Genomic DNA, 22070 nt, shown 5'->3' on the forward strand with positions numbered 1-22070 from the left:
CGTACCGGATCACTACGAGTTGGTTTTATTGTTATAAATAATGTAGCGCGGGTATATATTTTCCATCGGGTACGGGTATAGAGGACCAAAGGTCTTGAGCGACAAAGTGAAAACAATGGTAAAAAAAGCTTTCTTCATATTCTGAACTTTAGGATCAATATATATTATCTTATTAAGAAGTTTGAAATTTAATGAAATGAAAAAGTAAACAACTTAAAGCACGAAGGGGTTTACTTTTTTATTTCGTTACATGTACATAAACACATTGTAACGACTTATTATTAAATTCAGATCCAATAACATAAAATGATCTTCCATCATATCTTCTTCATAATTATAGTGCTTTTGCTGCGCCGATAGAAACGTATATATAATAAAGTTTGTTAGAAATGAATATTGTATATTGCTTAAACAACAAATTTTATTAGGTTGAAAATTTTTACCTGGATCAACGGATATGGCTGATATGAGTGGACCGTAAACACCTTTGTCGGGAATAGCTACAGTTCCTTTCCCAGCCCAGTACAAGCGTATCTCCAACTTGCCATCTGTAATCGTAACCGGAATTGTCTTAATGACAGCTTTTCCGACACCTCCTGCCTCCTCTACGATGTTGAAATCCTTCACCATGAGCTTTCCCTGGATGTATATGTCGAAGATGCGTCTACCCAAGCTTTTAAAAGTCTGGTCATCTTTAAACATGAACTCAGCAAAATGGAGATTAACATTGTAATCTCCATTAACAATACACATTGCATAATAAGTGAGTGAGACGGCTGAGAGACGAGCTTGTGCATAGAGTTGAGGATCTATCATCTTGAGCTCAGATGTATTATTCCATATAGTCCCTGATCCCTCGGGAACTCGATGGTCATCGATAAAGTTTCCTGTGTTGCTTGAAACCCAAGCATTTATTGTGCTTTCGAAAACATGTGGGGCTCTATCGTATGTATCAGCATTGAACTTGGTACCATTGATTATCACCTCATCCCCACCACAGTTTATATGAAGACCATAGAAACCTAGAAAACGACAAAACATGTAGATGAGAATTAATGAGTCATCCTCAGACACATGTAAATAGAATTATAGCTAGGATCAGGGTTCTTACTTTTAGCGCATTGGTAGCTCTTCAAACAGTAAACATTCAAGCTGTAGGAAATTAAGCATATTATCATCAGTCCATGTGTTTTGGAATAGAAGACTCGACGACGGTCATGAGAGAAAGCAAAAGACTTACGAGTTGTTTGTCACTGAAGAAGAACTTGCGAAGAGATTCCTATAAGCCACATGCATGATGAACAAGAAACCATGAGATTCCTTGTGAAGTACGTATCAAATGACAATTTTCATTCTTACCATGATCTACTTACATTCTTTCAAAAAAACATTCCTGAGTGTTTGTGTCTTCGGAGAAATTGTTGTAGGATAGATCACTGCAGAAATTGTTTTTTAAAAAAGAAGAATGGGAACAGAGAAGATTTTGTGTGCATCAAATTTTGACCCAAAAAAAATATTAGGGTTAGGTGAGTGAAAAAACTTACATTGTATCTCTATCTTTTTCCTTTACCATCCAATTTGGGACCGACCCATTTAACATATTCCCGGTCAAATAGCTGCAAGAATACACATTAATTCAACAGAGGAATTCTCAATTATGACAAAACCACTAAAGAGGGAAGAGAGAAGCATGTCATACAAATTTTTCACATCTCTAAGTTCAGTATATGTGCTGGGGATTGGTCCACTCAGTTGATTAAAGCTAAGATCTCTGCAAATGGTTTATCATACTCTTTAAGTTAGTTACTAATTTTTACCAATTGTACAAATCATTTGATACTTGAATGGTACGATAAGTATATATATATATGCTTACAAGTTTTCCAAGAGAGTAGCATTGGTTCCAAGGAATGAAGGTAGCTCTCCTGTAAGATTACAATTCCGAAGAATCCTACAAGATAATAAACAATGGACGAATAAAACTTCTAAAAATCTTATATTAAAGAACCAGAAAGTTCTGCGACTTACAATGTTTTCATCTTTGAGATGTCGTGTAGCAGGGGAACGGGAGATCCTGGTCCAGTCAAGTCGCTGATCCTTAGCTCCTCCAACTTTGTGAGACCAGCAATTGAAACTGGTATGGGTCCTGACAAACCACTTCCATGGCTCACCCTGATGGAGTCACAAACATATAAGTTATCATAAACACCTAATATAATGGAAAAGAAAAAAAAAGTGATCGGTCGGATATAACAGCCAAAAAACATATAACATGGTCTTACAGACTCTCAAGTTCTGTCCAATCCCCGATGAAATCTGGAATAGATCCTGTGAGACTGTTGTCGCTTATACGGCTGCATGTTAATAAAACCAAACAAATCAGAATGTTCATACATATATATATATATATAGATTAAGGAAATTACTAGAACTTGTTTGTGCAAGGATATTACAAGTCGGTCAAGTTGGTCAGTTTGCCAAAGGTAATTGGAATATCCCCGCTGAAGTTATTTGAGCTAAGAAACCTATACACAAGGAGGGGAAATTTTAAACATGGATTAATTTATGTTTCATTACAACATAACCAACAACAAAAATGGAAGGACGACGACTCTTACAGTCGTTGAAGGTTTGATAGATTCCCAAGTTCTGGAGGTAATATCCCGGATAGCTGATTGTATTCCAAGACACTAACATAACAAACTAACTCATGAGTAGTTACCATTGAAAATGAACTATTTCAACCACTAAGATTTAAGAATCAACTCACAGTCTTGTAAGAGTAGTAATGTTTCCGATCTCTTTGGGAATTGGACCACTTAGACGGTTTCCAAGAAGTGTGCTGCATGCATGTGTTTCATAAACAACATATGAAAAATGATACTCGTATGGATTATTTTCACATATAATACATCCACATAAAAGAATGTCCTTACAGGTTGACAAGTGGCAAAGCTCCCCATTCCGGAGGTATTGAACCGTTGAGATAGTTTCTCGCGAGATTTCTGTGAAGGAAGAGTGACAATTAAGTTACGTTAGACAAATTGATGCACTAATTCATAATTTGTAAAACGATTAGTTTTCGCTTACATCTCTTGGAGGTAAGGAAGCCCTACAAACTCCTTTGGAAGAGACCCTTGAAGGTTTTGTGTCTTCAAAAGTCTATATATGTAAGAAATGAAAACAAAGAAAATATAATGAGCTTTAGATCATAGACCTAATGAAAGAAGAAAAAACAAAATACCCATCAAAATATCAAATGGTACATGCTAGTGACATGGCAAACGGTTCCATTAAGGAAAGAGCAATCGCAAGTGACGGCGTCTTCAGATCCTTCAACAGGGTTAGGGTTTCTCCATCCACCTACATTCGATGCAACGTCACATGGGTTCACGTTAAAATTCCATGTGGTCTTCTTTAAGGTGTTCCCTATAATCCTCAAGGCCTCCACTACAAAAAGATATCACACGACGAATAAACATCATTAAGCACATAAATGATATTTGAATAGGTATGTATATAACCTAACTAGGTCGGTCTATGTATACCTTCTTGCGTGGGCAAAGTTGCAGACTGTGCAAAACCAATGAAGGTAGAGACTATAAGGCAAATGAAGAGAAACCATACGAGAGATCTTGTTTGTGACACCATTTCTTTTGGTTAAGTCAAATTTAGATACCTATAAAAACCTTTCTACTTATTACTTATAGTCCTTTAATTGATTTATTGTCATCCCTTTGGATTTTAATTGCAATATCTTTTCAATCAATTAATTAATCTTTTCCTCTATTTTTTCAAATTCTATAAATGGACAAGGCTTAGATCATCCAAGGAAAAAAATGAGAAACACAAATACAGCAAGATGAGGAAAACAGGATATTTCAATTTTTATTTGAAAATCTTGGTATTTAATAAAATATCTCTTTTGCCATTTTTAGCTATCATATGTATTGTCATCTCATTTGAAGATTTTGAAAATACAGTATGAGGAAACGATACGTACGTCAACCTTATGCATCTAAATACCAAACTAATTATAAAACATTTTAAAATCTTTTTTATTAAAATTATTACTATAGAGTATGAGGAAACGATACGTATGTCAACCTTATGCGTCCATTGGGATTTTTTTTTTTTTTTTTTCTGTTTACCTTTATTCTCGAGTCAGAGTTACAATTCTTATCCATAAAGGTTCCTAAAATCAAACGAATTAATTTTTTTTTAATGTAATAATTGTCAAAATTCATATTAACACAGTCATTATACTAAAGTTCAATTATTTTAAGATGACAAAAACATTCAACTAATTTACATATTTTCAATTTAGGTTTATGAGTTTTTGACTATATATATATATATGCAAAATTTTGGACATTTATGTACATGTTGTGTTTGGACATGATTGTTTTCTATTTTCTAATCGATATGATGGCATTTTTCATAATATATTAACAGCCAGCCATATACTTGAAATAATCATATTCGAACATTGAAACAATCATATTAGATTTGCTCGTATGGTAAATATAATATTTTTCCATCATTTGCCATGTAGTAAGTGTGTAAGGTTTTTCTTTTATTTACATACTTTTAATGAACTAAAATTGCTTAACTGATATTTTTTTTTGGAACAAAATACTTGCATTAGCAAACTGATTTCTAAATTCATATTTAATATAGTTTTATCATCCCTCATGAGTTCTCTACATATTCCATTATCAATAAGGTCATTTTTGTGATTAGTATATATGATACTGATATTAAAGTCATTAATTTTGTGTTTAAGTTTTAAAATAAACAAACGAGAACAAATTTTTCAGTTCCCGTTTGTTACTCCAATAGAAGTTTTCAAATCTCATCCAAAAATTTGAAGTAAATGTAACAAATATATATATATATCTATATTTAATTTTATTGTCACAATTATAGTATTATACATATAAAACATTATACTAAAATTCAATTAAGTTATGCATTTATCATATTTAGGTTATGATTTTTACTATATGAAATGAGTATGCAACTTTGAGGATTTTTTGTGCATTTGTTATGTAAATTTTGAGCATTTGTTAAGCAAAAATTGAGCATTTTTGTGCTTGTTTGTCTTTAATTATTTATTACATAGTACAAATACATATTACCAAATCAAAAGGATGTTTGTCTTTGTCTGAAAAGTTTTCAGTGTCTTAAAGCCAAAGTATACAAGCATGAAGAAATATAAACTATATATGTTTCCTAACCTATCTTCTTGCTAAATGCTAACTCAGCGGTACCAAAACTTATAAAAGCTTGGGGAGACGGCTTTTTGAAGCAATTATCAGAACAATCAAAACAAGGCAACAAAGAGTTTCTGAACGAGATTGGCATGATATCCGCTCTGCAACATCCATCTCTAATCAAGCTTCATGGTTGTTGCGTTGAAGAGCGTCAACTCTTACTTGTTTATGAATACTTGGAAAACAACAGCCTCGACTATGCACTTTTTGGTTAGTAATTCATCTTTCAGTATCACATTTTCATGTTTCCATTATAGATGTTATTCTGAATTTAACCAAATTTTTTAAAACCAAACCTTAACAAATTGAATAAGTTCACGCATTCAAATATATACATAGTAGAAGTTATAGTTTTACTTCGTCAATTTCTCACAAACATCTTCCCAAAATCTGTAATCAGAGTCTCTCTTCTCTTTTTACATTCAGACCTGAATGGTAATGCGATCAAAACATTTTTTAATGGATGGAATGCTATACCTATAAATATAATATCCTAAAAAATAGAGAGGTAAACGTATAATGTTGTCCTAGACTCCTTCTAGTAACTATATAACACAACTTTAGAACATAGCCAATAACAAAATGAAGATTTTAGTTTCAATACCAACAAAAATTCATAATATTATCAATGTGGTGCATAACAGACATATAGAAGCTTAGATCAGTATTAATATTGCACATTCTAATCATTAATACTATTACTAGTAATCAAGAAAATCACTTCACTTCTTGTTTTAATTTTCCCTATATTTCTAGAGTGATTCACGAAAAAAAAAGAGAGATGAATATACGTTAATATGAAGAGAATGTTTAATCATACATACATAAAAGTTCATAATATTAAAATAGCAAAAAAAAAAGATTTAATAAAAATCGGAAAATTAAAATAAGAAAAAAAGACAGCTGGGCCAAGCTAACCGAGCATGTGTGTCTCATCCCCATCATGACCTGTCTCCGGTGGTGGTCGTGGTGGTCGTGGTGGCGGCGTAACGGCGGAGATCAAGGCATTCAAAGCTCGAATCTGCATCTCCATGGCAACAATATAATCGGTGGTCTCTTCCAAAACCACAGGTAACGGTTGTTTCCGGCAACCTGGGATTAACCGGCTAAGCAACTTCACCTTCCTCTGTACAGCTGGCAAACCTCTCCCCTTCAACCTCATAACCGTCGCTCTTTTTTTCCTTAACCGGTTATTAACATTCCCGGTGGTTATCGAAGCATTCGAATCTCTAAACCGGTTCTGTTTCCGGAACTTGAGTTTCACGGCTTTAGACAATATAGCTCTGCTCCACAGTGTTCTTCCTCTAGCCGTAACCGCCAACGATCTATAAGCTGCGTCACGTACGGCTACACCTCCGCCGCGAGGAGACGGCTTGGCGGCGGCTGAGCTAATCCGGAGCTCTCTTAAAGATTGAATGATATTAGTAGAGTAGATCTGTTGCTGCTTCTCCGATCTCCATTTCTCAACAGATGACTGAGACGGTCGTTGCGGTTGCGGTTGCGGAGAGGGATGCTTCTTCTTACGTCTACGCCGTGATTGATCGTAAGAAACAGAGGTTTGATTAGTCACCGGAGAAATCGACTCCATGTTTCATAAAAAAAATCAAGAACCAATAAACTGAAACTGCACAGAGAGACAAAACAAGATTAGAGATAAGATAAGAGAGGTTAGAAGGTGATTAGAGTATTAATTACATTAGGAGGAGGAGGAGGAGAAGGTGAGACGTCAACAATAAAAGAAAGAGAGAGTATTGGGTTATGATGTTTGTTATGTGGATGGAGGAAGAAAGAAAGAAAGAATCATCTCTTTATTTATTTTTAAGCAAAAAGGAAAGGTAATGGAGGATTCGATTTTTATATTATCCTTTTTTTCTCCTATCCATGTGATCTCCACTCTTCATCATATCTCTTTCTTTTTTATAAAAATATTATCATCATTAATGTTGACTATATTAAAATAGTATTTAGTAAATTTACCAAAATGCTTGTTTAAGTTCTTGTTATAGGTTGACAAAAAAAACAATATAATGAGAGTTGTTATGCGTATCTTTAAATTTTGGTTTTGTTTAGTCAAAAATACGTTACGCCAAAGAAATGTTTCTATTAATTCACGATTTTTTTTTAGACATTATAATTATGCAGACACCAAATAAAATGATGGTAGAACTTTGATTACCCAAAAAGATATTCGATTTGTTATATTACCTTTTTTATTACTGTACAGTACACAATAGAGTGTCCGATTCGTCGTACACATTCTTTTTCTGGTACGTACGTACGTGAACTGGTTGTGTTCGTTCAGTTCCTTTTAGACTTACAAGTAGTGAACTACGTATTAGTGTTGTAATAACATTGCGTCTGCTTATCCTTGTATCACACTCCATGATTGTAACTTGGATCGATGGTCACAAATAATTAAAAACTCTTGTAATCATATTTTTACGGGTTTTACGACAGGTGAATTAATTCTAATAACATAATAGACTACTATGTTTTCGTTGCCTTTCAGTTGTATAAAAATCTTAATTTTTGAGTTGGATGAACATTTAACTGGATCCAGTCCTCACCAATGTAGGCGTAGGCTTAAAATTAGTAATCGGAATTCGGAAGTGGCTGTGAACTTCTTTTCTCTTCTTTTTATTTCTAAAAAAGTTTCCAGTAATTAGAAAGATTACGTAGTTGTTGTAGGTACATAAACCTTATGGTCGATATCAACTTTATCACGAAACTTTTACTTTGTGTAAAACACTAATATCTGGACATATGTTGTCATTCATTGTGCAAGGCGTTGATCATATCTTATAATATTATTAGTCTAAAAGATATTTTCAAATTGAAAAAATAAAAGGAATATACGTTTATTTTTTCCTTTCATTTATGATTTTGCCATCAAAATTGTTATCTAAAAATAAAAGTGAAAACATCTACACAAAGTACCTTTCTTAATCGCACTCCCATGGACCAGTCTATGAATTTGTTTTTTTCATGTATCAAAAAAGTTATTTAAAACCTGTATTGTCAACTTTATTTTTAAATTTGGACAGATTAATTTCCTTATTTAGTTGCCCATATAATATGGTGGAGAAGAATGCATATTTGTTATTGTTACGATATGCGATCTATTTTTGATTGATCAAGCATGTGGTTTCGAATTTAAATCAGAAATTGATCAAAAATTCACAAAACAAAGCAAAACTTAATTACTAGAGGAGACTGGCCACTACAACAATTTTAAGTTTAACCAACCCGACGCGACCAATCTACCTCCTCAAGTTTAAACTACTTAAGTTTCCTAAAAAACCATGACTGACACCAGCTCATAAATGCTACTTTCAACACAGAATTTAATTAGCGGCAAAACACCCCTTTATCTATCTCTATGGCCTTTTGCTTCTACAATTTTTATATGGCCGTTTCGTTGGGACTTTACTTCTACAGCATGCATGTTACCATCCCGAATATGTGGTAATCTAAACCGGACAAAGATTTTAAAAAACTTTTTAAAACATATTTCTCAATCAGTGTGAGCAAAAGAAATTGTTTTCCACTTCCATACAAAACGTCGCTCAGTCATAAAGAAGCGAGCAAATACTTCCAACGATCTTTATGCGAACCTCACCCTCATCACGGGTTCTTGTCTAGTCCCACATGACCCGCATTTTAATTTTATCCAAATCAGATAAAGATTTTTTTGGACAGAAAGATATATAGATTCCAAAGTAATATTCTTGAAAGATGGAGTAGAGATCTCTGGCTTCAGAGTTTCAAACTTTGAAAGACAAAAAGGTCTTAGTAGACCATTGGAGAATTTGTTTTATCCTTTTTTTCTAAAAAGAAACATAACTGATACAAAATAAAAACAACCCTTACAATTCTAATGAAAATCACCTAGAAAACGCTAGAAAGGAGATTAGCAGCTGTGGAAATGGCTGCTCCGGTGAGAGCAGACTGGACCACCTGCTCATGGCTTGTCCTATCCGAGGTCGTCATAGCCATTGCCGCCCCTGTCAATGCTCCAGCCACCGCGCTGTTCTTCTGTCATATATATAAATATAGGTGCATGTAAATATCAACAAGGGAACATGTTAATAGATTAATTATTTGTTCACTGATTAAACAAAATGATACAAATTAATAGGTTACTCACCCAATCATGAGCTCCTCCCCGAACTTCCTTCATACCGTAAGTGATACCTGAGTACAACCCAGCTGCTAGCCCTACAATTCCCAAACCTTAAAATCATTAAAAAACTCTTTCCAACGTTAAGTTTTGAAATCTTAATGTAAACAACTACTTATATGTATATATATAAACTCACCCCATTGGAGAGACTCTTTTCCCGTGTTCTTCACCTAGAGGCCAACCAAATTTCAATACATTTAGTAAACTAGTAAGAAACCTTACCTACGTTGTCATGTTTTCAACATGTATGGACCATGGACACAACCCACGTCTGGGTGAATAATATTTAGCGTACGTACGACTATATATAAAAAGGTAATAAATAAAACTCACCAAGGCATCTAGAGATTTGCTGCTTTCCCCTGATAACAATAACAAGGATAAACATTACTAACATAACATAAGGCTGATTACATAAGATCACGAACCAAATACTATACAAATATATACAACGGACCTCTGAGATTAGGGAACCTATGTTTCTTGCTCTCCGACGGTGGACCGACGTTGTTCGAGTCAAACCCTGCCCCTGTTTTTATTCATTTCGACTCACATATTATATATTTTCGTTACTTACAAATTTCAAGGAATGAAGAAACTCGTCGGAGTGCTTACCATCAACCACCGTAAAGTAAGCTTCCCTTGACACGGCTTGCAAAGCTCCCACCTTCATTAGTAATCCATGTTAAAACTATGTTAACACACATATCTACCGGAAAATATATGTAATGAAAAACTTACTCCGGCGGCTTTGACGAAGGAATCAGCGATACGGTTAAGAAGAGGATGACCAAGATCGAACAAGTGTGCCTTCTCAAAGCTTCTTATCTCATCCATCACCATTCTTCCTCCACTCTTCTCCATTTTTTTTTTAATCTTTCTTGCTTTCTCTATCTTTTCAGTTTTCACTGTTAATACTTCTCTCTTCGACAACAAGTAAGGAGAAGTATGTGGAACAGAACAGAGTTTTTAGGGCACGTGTTCTGTTTCTCCACACGTGTCGGAGTCTGCCGTTTGAACTGTTCGTCAGTTCTCCTTCCCACGTGGCTCTCACTGGATAATAACGTCAGACAGACCGAGAAAATAAAAATAAGGCCCAATGGGCTCAAAGATAGATATTACAAACCGGGAATTTTGAAATCTCCGGTTCAGAGACGAGAAACGTGCCACGTGTCTTCTCCGCTTTGATATCTCCGCCTCTGCTCGTCGGAGTGAGACCTTCACTACTTGTCATCTCCGTCACTTCCCTCTCTCTCTCTCTCTCTACAGATCTCTCTATCTAACACAATGCAATCAGCTCTCTCTCTTTCCTTCTCACAAACATCGCTTCCTTTAGCGAATCGTCCGCTTTGTTCATCTAACGTAGCGCCTTCTTTTACGCCGAGAAATCTCCGGTTCTGTGGACTCCGGCGAGAAGCGTTTGGTTTCTCTCCGTCGAAGCGATTGACCTCGTGCCGGTTTCAAATTCAGAATAGGAGGTTCGAAATCTCCGCCTCAGCTGGAAATGGAGCTCCGTCGAAATCTTTCGATTATGATTTGATCATTATCGGAGCTGGAGTTGGCGGCCATGGAGCTGCATTACACGCCGTTGAGAAGGTCTGCTTTTTAATCAGGATTATAATTTGCCAATTTCTGATTCAAATTGTTACGGATAACTTTAATGCCAGAACACGAATCGAATCGTCCTTAGCATGATTGTTCTTGGAGCGAATTTGAAACTCTTACTAACATTTCTGGTACACTATTTCCTGATTGAGCCGGAAAATTTTGGAAATTTGCTTGTTAGTGGAATCATATGCTTTTTTTGATAGAAACGGTACAACGATGATGAGTGGATGACTTACTATCTAATTACCGTGTTTTCTTTCTAATGCTCATGATCTCATCAAGTGAATTGTTGTTTTGCTAACGTTGTATAGGGACTCAAAACTGCAATCATTGAAGGAGATGTTGTTGGAGGGACTTGCGTTAACAGAGGCTGTGTGCCTTCCAAAGCTCTCCTTGCTGTTAGTGGTAGGATGCGAGAACTACAGAACGAACATCACATGAAGGCATTTGGTCTGCAGGTAGTTTGCACTGCTGTCAAATGCAATCGTAGACTCTCAAGTTTGATCTCATATAATTGTGAAGCAAGTTTTATCTCCCTGGCCTTGACTCTTGCTCCACTGTCTCCCCTGGATAACAGGTTTCTGCTGCCGGTTATGACCGTCAGGGTGTGGCTGACCATGCAAGTAACCTTGCTACCAAAATTAGGAATAATCTCACCAATTCTATGAAGGCACTTGGTGTGGACATATTGACAGGGTTTGGCGCTGTTCTGGTCAGTATGTTATTGTCTTTGGTTGACCAACTAACTCCACATAATACGTCGTTGTTATTTGGTGATCCTTATACTCTTTAGTCTATTTTTCACTTGAGCAGGGCCCACAAAAGGTTCAATATGGTGACAATATTATTACCGGAAAAGATATAATCATTGCAACTGGATCTGTACCGTTTGTCCCGAAGGGAATTGAAGTTGATGGTACGTGTTTTGTTTTAAACATGTAAAAGCCAGGGGAGAAACCTCAAAGACCAAAACTTTTCATCTCTTTTAGTATAGCAAGTACCCTAATATTTCCTTATATTTTGTGATGCAGGAAAGACCGTTATCACAAGTGACCATGCATTGAAATTGGAGTCCGTTCCTGACTGGATTGCGATAGTAGGAAGTGGTTATATCGGTCTTGAGTTCAGTGACGTTTACACGGCCCTTGGAAGTGAGGTAACATATTGATTTTGTCTTAGTGATTTGCATTGGTATAATAGTGTGATATTTTTGTTTTCTCTTTAGTTTTCTGTTTTTTTTTTTAATAGTAACAAAGGCTCTTAGGATGCTGCTCTATTGGTATTCCAGTCAAACTATAAATGAATTATTGCTATGTTTCAGTATACTAATGTTTGCAATGCACTACAACTTTGGGAAGTGACCAAGCTCAGAATAACTCTTTTTGCAGGTAACTTTTATTGAGGCGCTAGATCAGCTGATGCCTGGATTTGATCCTGAGATCAGTAAGCTGGCTCAAAGGGTTCTGATAAATCCAAGAAAGATTGACTATCATACTGGAGTGTTTGCAAGCAAAGTAAATCTTTTTGACTTATTTTAAGTAAGATCTCGTCCTTATGCTGTGGGTTTACGGGATTTTATTTTCTCTTAACTCTTCTTTACAGATCACTCCAGCAAAGGATGGAAAGCCAGTGATGATTGAGCTTATTGATGCCAAAACCAAGGAACCCAAAGATACTTTGGAGGTAACAAATTGTTGTGCAGCTTTCTAAAATCTTACTAAAGAGAATAATTGTTCAGTTATGATATTATAACGCTATTACTATATTGTGACGCTATTACACGGCCGTTGGAAGTGATGCTATTACTACTTTTTTTGCTTCTCACCACAATATTGTGATGCTATTACTATTCCCACATCGGCTCGCCACATACAAGTACCCAGTAATTGCCAAAAAGAAAATGAATGGAAACGTCTTTGATTTCCATCACAACTGGACTGTTCATTTTGTGCTTTTTTCTGCACTTAGAGTGTGACTTTATGTTCCTTTTTCAAGGTGGACGCTGCTCTTATTGCTACTGGAAGAGCTCCATTCACCAATGGACTCGGCCTGGAAAATGTATGATTTGATAAATAAATGTGTTATTTTTCATTTTGGTTCATCGAGGAGCTCATTTGGTTATGAAAGAAATAACCTTAGAGCTATGTTTTCTACACAGATCAATGTTGTGACGCAGAGAGGTTTTATACCAGTTGATGAGCGAATGCGGGTGATCGATGGAAATGGAAAGATGGTTAGTGATAAATTCAAATGCACACCGTATTTCTTAGCAGTATTATTTTTTTAATGTACCAGTCCACTCTTGGTTGATAGGTTCCACACTTGTACTGCATCGGTGATGCCAATGGTAAATTGATGCTCGCTCATGCAGCCAGTGCCCAAGGAATTTCTGGTAAATGGACTATCAATGTTCCACTATAAATGCATCCATCTTTTGACCTCTTCTTTTACACACTATTATATTTGATCGGCCACTTATTAAACTCTGTGCATCTACTTGTGTTGGTTAGTGGTGGAGCAAGTCACAGGAAGAGATCATGTGCTTAATCATCTTAGCATCCCAGCTGCTTGTTTTACTCATCCTGAAATCAGCATGGTGGGATTCACAGAGGTACCTCTAGACACCCTTTGTGGATTGATGTTTTAAAAAAAAAGTGTCACCGTAACCTTAAATATTTCGGTAATCTCTGCAATTCCAGCCTCAAGCCAGAGAAAAAGGTGAGAAAGAGGGATTCAAAGTAAGTATTGCCAAAACAAGTTTCAAGGCAAACACAAAGGCCCTAGCCGAAAATGAAGGAGAAGGAATTGCAAAGGTAGGGAGAAGAAACTAAATCGAATAACGAAAGAAAGTTGTTTACAGTCCTCGAGTTACCAAGAAAGATATCTGAACACGTCTCTTTTATGTGCACAGATGATATACAGACCTGACAATGGTGAAATCCTTGGAGTACATATATTTGGGCTGCATGCTGCTGATCTTATCCATGAAGCATCTAACGCGATTGCTTTAGGAACACGCATTCAGGTAATCTTTGCAGCTGCAAACCAACCTAGCTCTGAATATGATCACTGGTGGTCTTTATATTGTGATCTCTTTTTGTCTGATCTTTTAACGATGACAATGCAGGACATAAAACTTGCTGTTCATGCACATCCAACGCTGTCCGAAGTTGTTGATGAACTATTTAAAGCAGCCAAGGTAAATACAAGAATCTAGACCTGCATTTTCTATTCTATAGACATCAGATCTCGATTCAGAAGCAACCAACTCCTACTTTATCTAAATTTCAGGTTGACAGTCCCGCTTCAGTAACAGCACAAAGTGTAAAAGTGGCTGTATAAACAAGAAATATTAGAAAGCAGCCTGTAAACAAAAGTTTTGTGGAAGAAGACATTTGTACTTTACCATATTTGACGAAGGACAAAGATTGAGTCTCACATTTCATCACGTATGTTTGTTTCATTTCTTTAAACTGTACTCTTAGATTTGAGAAGAAAAAACAAACAGATTGTGACAGACACATAACTGAAATATTTTTATTATAAGTCAGAGATCCTCGAAAGATAGGAAACAGTCGAACAAGAGAATTTGATAGACAGACTAAAAAACGTTTTAGCTTTTTAGCGTCAAATCTCACAAAGTCACTTAAGAGGAGCAGCAATACAAGACTACTTCACAATCCCCCGAAACAAAAGAGAAAATACTAACGACAAGACGCTCTATGGCAATCTCCCAGCTCCAGGATTGATTTACCATATTTACCCTTTTTGAAACTTTTTTGAAAACAGCTTCTAACAGGTCGAAATAGCCCCCTCGTCATTTACACAAATTTACAGTTCCACCACACCACATTACCTCCTCTTCTTCATTGTTGCATTCAGCTCTCCTCCATAGCCATTTGATCAAGTTCTTGCATCCCATCATACTCCAGCTGTGTCACGTTTTAGAATTTCAACATAAATTAACAATCAAGCTTTATTTGAACTGAGCAGAGGAAAACAGAAAGAAGTAAATGTGACTTCACCTGAGCTTCTTCATGAGCCAGTTTCATCCTTCTGTAATCTTGCTGAGCCTTCTTGGACCGGAACATGGCCTGGACTTTAACCACTGACCTCTCGAGCCGGTCCTCTGCTTGTTTCTGGCTTGTCTTGTAGAAATCCTCAACTTCCTCATCCCCTTCCTTCTTCTCAGGTTGGCTAACCTGAAGCCCTCTGAATCCTTTTCTCTTCAGTCTCCACCTCAGAATCGCCTTCTCAAGAACTCCCACCGACCATGTTATTTTCTGGTATTGTCTTCTTACTTGATACCCTCTAAATGCAGCCTGCAAAACATTCGCATATTTAAAACCACAGAGCAGTTTTGTACGGTTGCAGATATTTTTTCGTCTCTTATCAAAGATGGTATATAAATTAGCATTTTTGTTTGTACCTGGATTCTAATTGCCTTATTCCGCATGTTCAAAAACTCCCGCCTCATTTTCCATGTTTGGAACCTATACTGAATTCGAGCAGCGGCTGCAATCTTTCTACGTGTCTCGAAATTGCGAAAAGCATGCTGAATCTTCATCGCGGCTATTATGTTTTTGGCTTCTTCTTCCTTGCTAGCAAACCTAACTGCGCTTGACCTAACTTTAAGCTCATGCTCCCTGAACGCTCCCTGAATCCGTGCCGCCGCCTCTGCAGCGGTTCTGTATGCCGCCAGAGTGTCCTTCAGGCTCTGCTCCTCTTCATTTGCATTCCCTGGATTCGAAGACTGCTCTGCCTTGATGGTTTCAAGGTTGCCACTGATGTTTCCAGCCACTTGCATGTCTTTGAACTGTGCTACAAGACATTTCTCAGCAAGAAAAGCTGCTAAACCGTCATAACCTTTCTGCTGTGCCAGATCAGCTGGCGTGCAGCCGCCGAGGAATTCCTTAGTAGGGTCTGTCACCAGGTTTGGCCTTGCCCCGGCAGACAGAAGAGCAGCCACCATTTTCTCCCTTTAAAAAAAAAAACGTGGAAAAGAAATTAATCAAATAAACGGAAATAAGATTAGTGAATTTCGTATTATACTTAAAAGATGCAAGTTAGTTTACCTTCCATAGTAGGCTGCCCAATGAAGAGCCGTCCAACCATGCTTATCACGGAAATCCAACGATATATTTGCCCAGGAGAAGAGAAGGATGGACCAAGTGTATCCTAGGACGGCACAAAGGTGGATCACTCCAAGGCCTTTTGAGTCATATTCCTTAGTATTGCGGTTCTCGATGACCTTCTCCAAAAGCCACTCCTTCAGCCTATTTTTCAGAGTAAGCTCAAAAAGATGGTCCCTCGCTTGATCAAACGGCACCTCATTCGCCTGGATTGACTTCATTAAATACGCCCAACTGTTTAAGAGATGGGAAGTCCTGCTGGCGAGTTTCTTAGCCTCTAGCAGATTATCAGGTGAGATTTTACTAGTTAAAACGCTGATTTTATTAGAAGAAGTGAACAGAAGATGAGCAAGTCTGACTTGGAACTCAAATTCTTCCCACTTGTGTAGCTGGTCGTCTTGAGGGATAGCTTTTTCAATTACTGGAACTGAGCGGTATTCGAAGCTGAATAATTGGCTGACCGGCTTGTTTCCATCGACACTCAGATAAAGGTTCACCACCCCAGGAGACTGCGGGGGAAGAAAGCAACGATAAACCCCCAACTGGAGAAATTCTGCGGGGACACGTAACTCTCCACATATGCAGAAGAGGTTTGATCTCCCAAAATGTTGAAAGCTGTCGTGAAAGAACCCAGTTACAAGAATCTGCAAAATTAACGACTAAAAGGTCAGCCTTTTACAGCTAGAATTGCTTATTTGATCCTCACACGTAGTTTTGATACGCATTATGTAATAGAGACAGTCTGAAATTGTTATGCTTTACCTATTTAAGTTTCATTTTGTGAATCACATCATACACAATTTCATACTACAAACATACTATGAAACTTAGCCATAAGAGATGCATAAGATTTTTACAAAAACACACGCAGTAAAGTGAGACACACTGTTATTTTGATATTATCTTCTCAATGGGCAGAATTTGATTTGTTGTCTTGATAATTTATTACCCTCTTCTTTTAAACCAAAGTGTAAAGAGTGAAATTATCTTCTTTCCCTTCACTTATGGTGACATGATTTTTTTTAAAAAAGGTATTTTAGAAAAAAATGGTACAGAAACCTTTGTTTTCTCTGTCGAATAGGCCCAGGCAGGTGAAACATCAGTTATGTTGAATACTTGCTCCGGTACGTTAGAGTGGGAATGTGATACAGCAGTAGTAGATGATTCCTGCCCAGGTGTATATACAGCTTCAAGGGAAGGATCATCCACGGAACCAGGAGAGTCACTAATGAAGTTGTTGACCCACCTTCCAAAACTATCCTGACTTCCATAGCCATTATTAAGTAAAGCATCACCTGGTTGATCGGCAACTGTTGCATTGGAATTCCTTCTCTGTAGAATTGATTCTACTCCACAGTGCACATGCTGACTAGAAAATTCTCCTGCACCACATGAGTTATTATTTTGATAAACAGGATCTTCAAGACCGGGGAATGATGGTATATCTACTGATCCGTTGTAGCCTGCAAGATGATTTCCCTGCACAATGAACAAGATGACAAAACAATGAACAAAATGACAAGATGGTTAACATGAAAACAGCTAAAGCCACTTGCAGGCTGGAAAATTCCATGTACTCACTTGCTTTGCAGATCCCCTAGGTGCCGTTTCGAGCTGTTCTGTGAAGTATAGCATATCTTCTATAAACAGAGAACAAACAAAAAGAAAAAGCGAAGTATTTTCAGCATCATCTCATAGCTTTTATTTTTACAAAGAAGGGAAGTTATAAAAGATAAGCTCAAGTAATATAAGTACCTTCAGTTGGATGAGAATGGTTGCTAATATCTGCTGGTACTAGAAGCTCATCCCAATCAAGCGTGTTGATCTCATGAAGCCTAATCTCATGATTTCTAGCACCAAGACTGTTGCTGCGCACTTCAAACCCTTAAAAAAGAGTGTGATTAATTTTCCCCCTTCTACGAAATCTCCAAATGAACAACATAGTATATTCATGAAATTTTTTGAAAGTCCAAAACAATTGCCAATATACGCCAAACTGTACCAGCTCAAAATTATGAAGAGACACATTCTCACCTGTATTACAAGTATTACGGACAACAGAATTGATATCTTCAGCCACAAGTTTTGGTGATAAGTGGTCAGAGATCGAACTTGAGTACGAGTTTCCAGGTGTTGCTGGAGCTGCCTGAGCCTGTTTAACCAAAATTCCTCAGAGGGCAGCAAACAGATATTTATCTTTTATAACTAAAATCTGCCAAATGAAGGCTGTACTCTATCCGACAGCAAAAGAAACATCATCTTAATCTATAACCACCTCTAATATAAAAAAAATAATGAAAAAGAAGCAGGGGACAGGTAGAAAACAAACCTCATGTGTCTCGCGATAGTGGACAAGAACTATGTGCTCCTGAGACCTGCCATTACAGGAAGAGGTGGTTTAATTCCAGATACTATCAGAAACAAAGCAACGGATGGAATAACTGTTTCCTCAAAAAATAAAAGAATAAACTTTTGTTGAGACATACTTATCCAACAACCAGTAACACCTTCGCACAAATGTAGGGTTATCATTGCCATGGGCATAGTAAACATGAATCCTTTCTTCGTTACCCACCTGGAGATGGAAGAATCAAAATATTCAGAGATCACAAGGAACATATATATTGGCTGTAGACTAAAAAAAAAACTGGCATATGAGCTCAAAAGAAACTCACTTTTAGGTGTTCATGAGCTTCCTTAATTGTTTTTCCATCCTTTTTCTTTTTCCAGTTATGACCATCCTTTCTAAAGTTCCTTAACATCTTACGGTCGAACAACACAATCGTACCACCTGCCAAATATGAACATAGTTAGAAAATTTGACAGAATAGCATCTCTGATTAAATCTTACATTACAAAAAATAACAGACAAACCAAAAGAACAAAATTTGAAACATGAGAAAGGAAAAAAAAGATTACTTTTGGGCAAATTCACTGGTTTGACATTGATGGTGAAGAATTTATGGTTGCAAAGGAGAGCATGGATCTCGTTAGGCCGGAGCCACCTAGTGTAAGCTTCATCCAACATAGTTTGTATATCCAGATCTGCAACACACACAATTCCAAAACTATCAATACTCGACAAGGAGACATTAAGAATGAACCCATGTATATCCACCACCATGGATGCATCTAATTTTGTTTTCCATACTGATGAACATTCTCATCAACATATTCTTTTAAACCAAGAATTTGGCATGTACAACGACAAGTCTCTCCAGATGATCAAAATCTCTGCTTTTTAATTCACTCAGTATCAAAGTTTTCTCTAACCAATTAATTCTCCAAAATGTCAATGAATCACACAAGGCAGCCCCCAAACTCTACAATCATCTGCAAATTCTAGTTCAATAGCTTCATGAGGAATCAAAGAGCAATCGGAAGAAAAAGAAAAAAAAAAATAGTCCAAAACCCCGGAAGAAACTGAAAGAAACAGAATCGGAAAATCAAAACTCAGACAAGCCATGTCCGAGCAAATTTAAGAACAAAACACAAGTAAAAACAAACAGTCAAAACTAATTTTCACATTGATATCAGAAGAAGAAGAAGAAACCTTGTAAAGTATGGAATCCATGAATCTCCGATCCGATGAGCTTGCCGGAATCAACGCCGGCCATGACCGCTTTTCCGATGATCCTCCACCTCAAAAGTTCCGTTGAAGAAGAATAGAAGAACCCTAAAAAGTGAAATCACAAGTCGATGGAGAGAGTGTGTAAACACAGAAAATTGAGAAATTAGCAAATTGATGAGAGAGAAGATGAAAACCAAAATAAAAAACATGGAAAATTCCGATTAAGCTAATAAATTAAATTAAAACTTGTTAAAAAAATAAAACTATTAGATATGTTGACGATTCAATGGAACTAGTACATTATGCGTTAACTCGCATAAAACAAAATCTTTTTTTTTTTACCATTAGACTTTGTTTTCATTCATAATTTTACACCCCTTAAAAATAACTTTGCAAAATTTTCCAAAACACTTCAATATTTTTTTATATATATGTGTTTTCAGAAATTAATTACATACATTATTTCTTAAATCTATAAAATATTCATATCTACATCATATTTTTATATGATTTCTGGTTTAATTTTTTATTTAGTGAGTATAACTTTGAATTAGATCAAAATAATTCTTTCAAAATATTGTTTGTTTCAAAATTCAGATATAGCTCCGTACAAAGTTTAGTTAAATCGTTGATATAACTATATATATATATATTTGAGTACTATCTTATTCTTGGAGGATATTTGAAAAAACAAATAGGACCATAATGTTAATTAGATAAATGTATGGGTAGATGTTAAAACTTATTAAAAGAAGAGGGGCAGAGTGAATGGAACCATTTCACTAAAGTGAAGAAATAGAATCCAGCAAAAGTTAAATACTGTAAGATTTTTATCATTTTCCGCGTCTGTCAAACTTGTAATACACACTACACAGTAATTACGTGGCGTGATTATATTGGTTACAAATATATGTAGGCTCTATTTATGAAGTTGCCCCTTTTACTAGTTGACAAATTACTGAAAAGATACGATGTACACAGTAGGATAGGACTCTTGTCCGAGAGAGAAGCCAAAAAAAAAAAAATTTACAAAAAAAATTAAAAAATTTAAACGTGAAAAAGACATTTTAACGGGACGGTCCAAAATTTTTCTACTGTATATATAAATATTTTGTAAACTTTTCTCCATAATATATATAAGAGACAATTACCAAAAAAAAGTTATTTAAAAAGTAAATTTAAATCATTTTCTTAAGAAAAAAATCAAATAAAAAATATAGTATCATTTTTGTGTATAAGTTTTTTATATTCTTTTTACCACGGTTTAAGAATTAAGTTCTCGATTTTTTTTTCTTTCTTTACCATAATAGATTAATATGGTAATTGTAAGAGTCCCAAAATATTATGGTTTGCGCCTAAGATTAGAGACTAATAATCTAAAATTGTTTAGACTTACGAGTTAAGCTAAAGTTTGACCGTTACCGACTTCTAGTTTCATGTTTGTGTTTTATATATGCTTACGCTAATTAACAACTATGAATTTATTTAGACCTTTGTGATAACCAAGATTTGATACAATATTATATTGGATGTGTTTTATTTTATGGGCTACTATATAGTATATACTCAATAAATAAAACGAGCTTTATCGAGTATAAATAATTGAAGCAAGGCTGCAAGAAACATCATCCATCAGTTGGCGAAGGGGAAGATAGAGTTTTCCTACAAAGTGGCATTATAAAAATAAAAATACGAATGCTCTTTTTCGAGAAGATTCAACCATGACCCTTCCCAACTTGTTAGAAAAACTCTTTTTTGTTTCACATCATTGTAGAGATTTGTCTTTATTTCATTAAAGGGTCATCTAAATTTTAATTATAATTTTATACTAAACTTCTTAATTCATTCTTAACTCAGAACTAATTTTCATTAAATTTTAATTATTATTAGATTATTTTAATTAAATTATTAAATAAAAAAATATGTATAGTTTAAAAAAATCATGTGAAATTGTGTTAAAATAACATTGTTTTATAAATCCGAAGAAAAATCGACTTGAACAGGATGATGGAGATGTCTATTCACTAAGCAGAGATTATTTCTAGTATATAAACATGGGTTAAAAATTCCCCGATTATGGAAAGGATCGGACGAGATCACCATATTGTGTACTTGCTTGAGTTAGTTGAGCAGTGTAACGAGAGAGCACGTATAGTTACTGATGTTTTGTCAATGAGAGCGTCAGAACGAGTTGAGCTGTGGAATGGATACCTTGCCATGCATGATAGCGACCATTACCTTATAAATAATCCTCTGATCTAGAAATGTAATCTAATAAGAAGATAGTCAAAATGTAATTG

The 22070-nt window shown here is 35.8% G+C and overlaps 5 protein-coding genes across 7 annotated transcripts; 1 reads left to right on the forward strand and 4 right to left on the reverse strand.

Annotated features, from left to right (window-relative positions):
* Positions 1 to 230: 230 nt before the first annotated feature.
* On the reverse strand, positions 231 to 3651 carry LOC17880591 (probable leucine-rich repeat receptor-like serine/threonine-protein kinase At3g14840). Its single transcript, XM_023778100.1, has 17 exons — positions 3549 to 3651; positions 3267 to 3450; positions 3091 to 3162; positions 2937 to 3005; positions 2771 to 2842; positions 2619 to 2690; positions 2454 to 2525; positions 2283 to 2354; positions 2029 to 2172; positions 1877 to 1951; positions 1700 to 1771; positions 1545 to 1616; positions 1374 to 1436; positions 1241 to 1279; positions 1112 to 1152; positions 444 to 1022; positions 231 to 348 (listed from the first exon to the last, which is right to left on the reverse strand). The coding sequence occupies exons 1-17, from the start codon at positions 3649 to 3651 to the stop codon at positions 335 to 337; spliced, it is 1815 nt and encodes a 604-aa protein (XP_023633868.1). The 3' UTR covers positions 231 to 334.
* Positions 3652 to 6037: 2386 nt separating this feature from the next.
* Positions 6038 to 7084, reverse strand: LOC17879796 (transcription factor bHLH147). Its single transcript, XM_006282647.2, has 2 exons — positions 6972 to 7084; positions 6038 to 6900 (listed from the first exon to the last, which is right to left on the reverse strand). Exon 2 carries the CDS (start codon positions 6862 to 6864, stop codon positions 6190 to 6192), a length of 675 nt encoding a protein of 224 aa, XP_006282709.1. The 5' UTR covers positions 6865 to 6900; positions 6972 to 7084; the 3' UTR covers positions 6038 to 6189.
* Positions 7085 to 8984: 1900 nt separating this feature from the next.
* LOC17878200 (outer envelope pore protein 16-2, chloroplastic) lies at positions 8985 to 10364 on the reverse strand. The gene is made up of 7 exons (XM_023779500.1): positions 10201 to 10364; positions 10075 to 10126; positions 9917 to 9988; positions 9793 to 9821; positions 9596 to 9629; positions 9424 to 9494; positions 8985 to 9311 (listed from the first exon to the last, which is right to left on the reverse strand). Exons 1-7 carry the CDS (start codon positions 10321 to 10323, stop codon positions 9165 to 9167), a joined length of 528 nt encoding a protein of 175 aa, XP_023635268.1. The 5' UTR covers positions 10324 to 10364; the 3' UTR covers positions 8985 to 9164.
* Positions 10365 to 10691: 327 nt separating this feature from the next.
* LOC17880512 (dihydrolipoyl dehydrogenase 2, chloroplastic) lies at positions 10692 to 14534 on the forward strand. The gene is made up of 15 exons (XM_006283371.2): positions 10692 to 11055; positions 11379 to 11525; positions 11645 to 11779; positions 11881 to 11983; positions 12099 to 12223; positions 12456 to 12581; positions 12670 to 12750; positions 13063 to 13125; positions 13226 to 13300; positions 13381 to 13459; positions 13578 to 13678; positions 13767 to 13880; positions 13979 to 14092; positions 14195 to 14266; positions 14359 to 14534. The coding sequence occupies exons 1-15, from the start codon at positions 10747 to 10749 to the stop codon at positions 14407 to 14409; spliced, it is 1695 nt and encodes a 564-aa protein (XP_006283433.1). The 5' UTR covers positions 10692 to 10746; the 3' UTR covers positions 14410 to 14534.
* A 56-nt stretch (positions 14535 to 14590) lies between these two features.
* Positions 14591 to 19980, reverse strand: LOC17880704 (calmodulin-binding transcription activator 5). Of its 3 annotated transcripts, none has more exons than XM_023779724.1 (13): positions 19753 to 19980; positions 19119 to 19244; positions 18875 to 18990; positions 18686 to 18774; positions 18529 to 18574; positions 18234 to 18351; positions 17955 to 18074; positions 17781 to 17839; positions 17259 to 17678; positions 16143 to 16843; positions 15497 to 16046; positions 15093 to 15389; positions 14591 to 14999 (listed from the first exon to the last, which is right to left on the reverse strand). In XM_023779724.1, exons 1-13 carry the CDS (start codon positions 19814 to 19816, stop codon positions 14946 to 14948), a joined length of 2760 nt encoding a protein of 919 aa, XP_023635492.1. In that variant the 5' UTR covers positions 19817 to 19980; the 3' UTR covers positions 14591 to 14945. The 3 variants fall into 3 exon arrangements, with proteins under 3 accessions (XP_023635492.1, XP_023635490.1, XP_006282550.1); XM_023779722.1 differs by having other exon boundaries at positions 17781 to 17836; positions 17955 to 18083; XM_006282488.2 differs by having other exon boundaries at positions 17955 to 18083.
* Between the last annotated feature and the right edge of the window lie 2090 nt (positions 19981 to 22070).

The sequence above is a fragment of the Capsella rubella genome, unplaced genomic scaffold (assembly GCF_000375325.1).
Source record: "Capsella rubella cultivar Monte Gargano unplaced genomic scaffold, Caprub1_0 scaffold_7, whole genome shotgun sequence".
Taxonomy (NCBI): domain Eukaryota; kingdom Viridiplantae; phylum Streptophyta; class Magnoliopsida; order Brassicales; family Brassicaceae; genus Capsella; species Capsella rubella.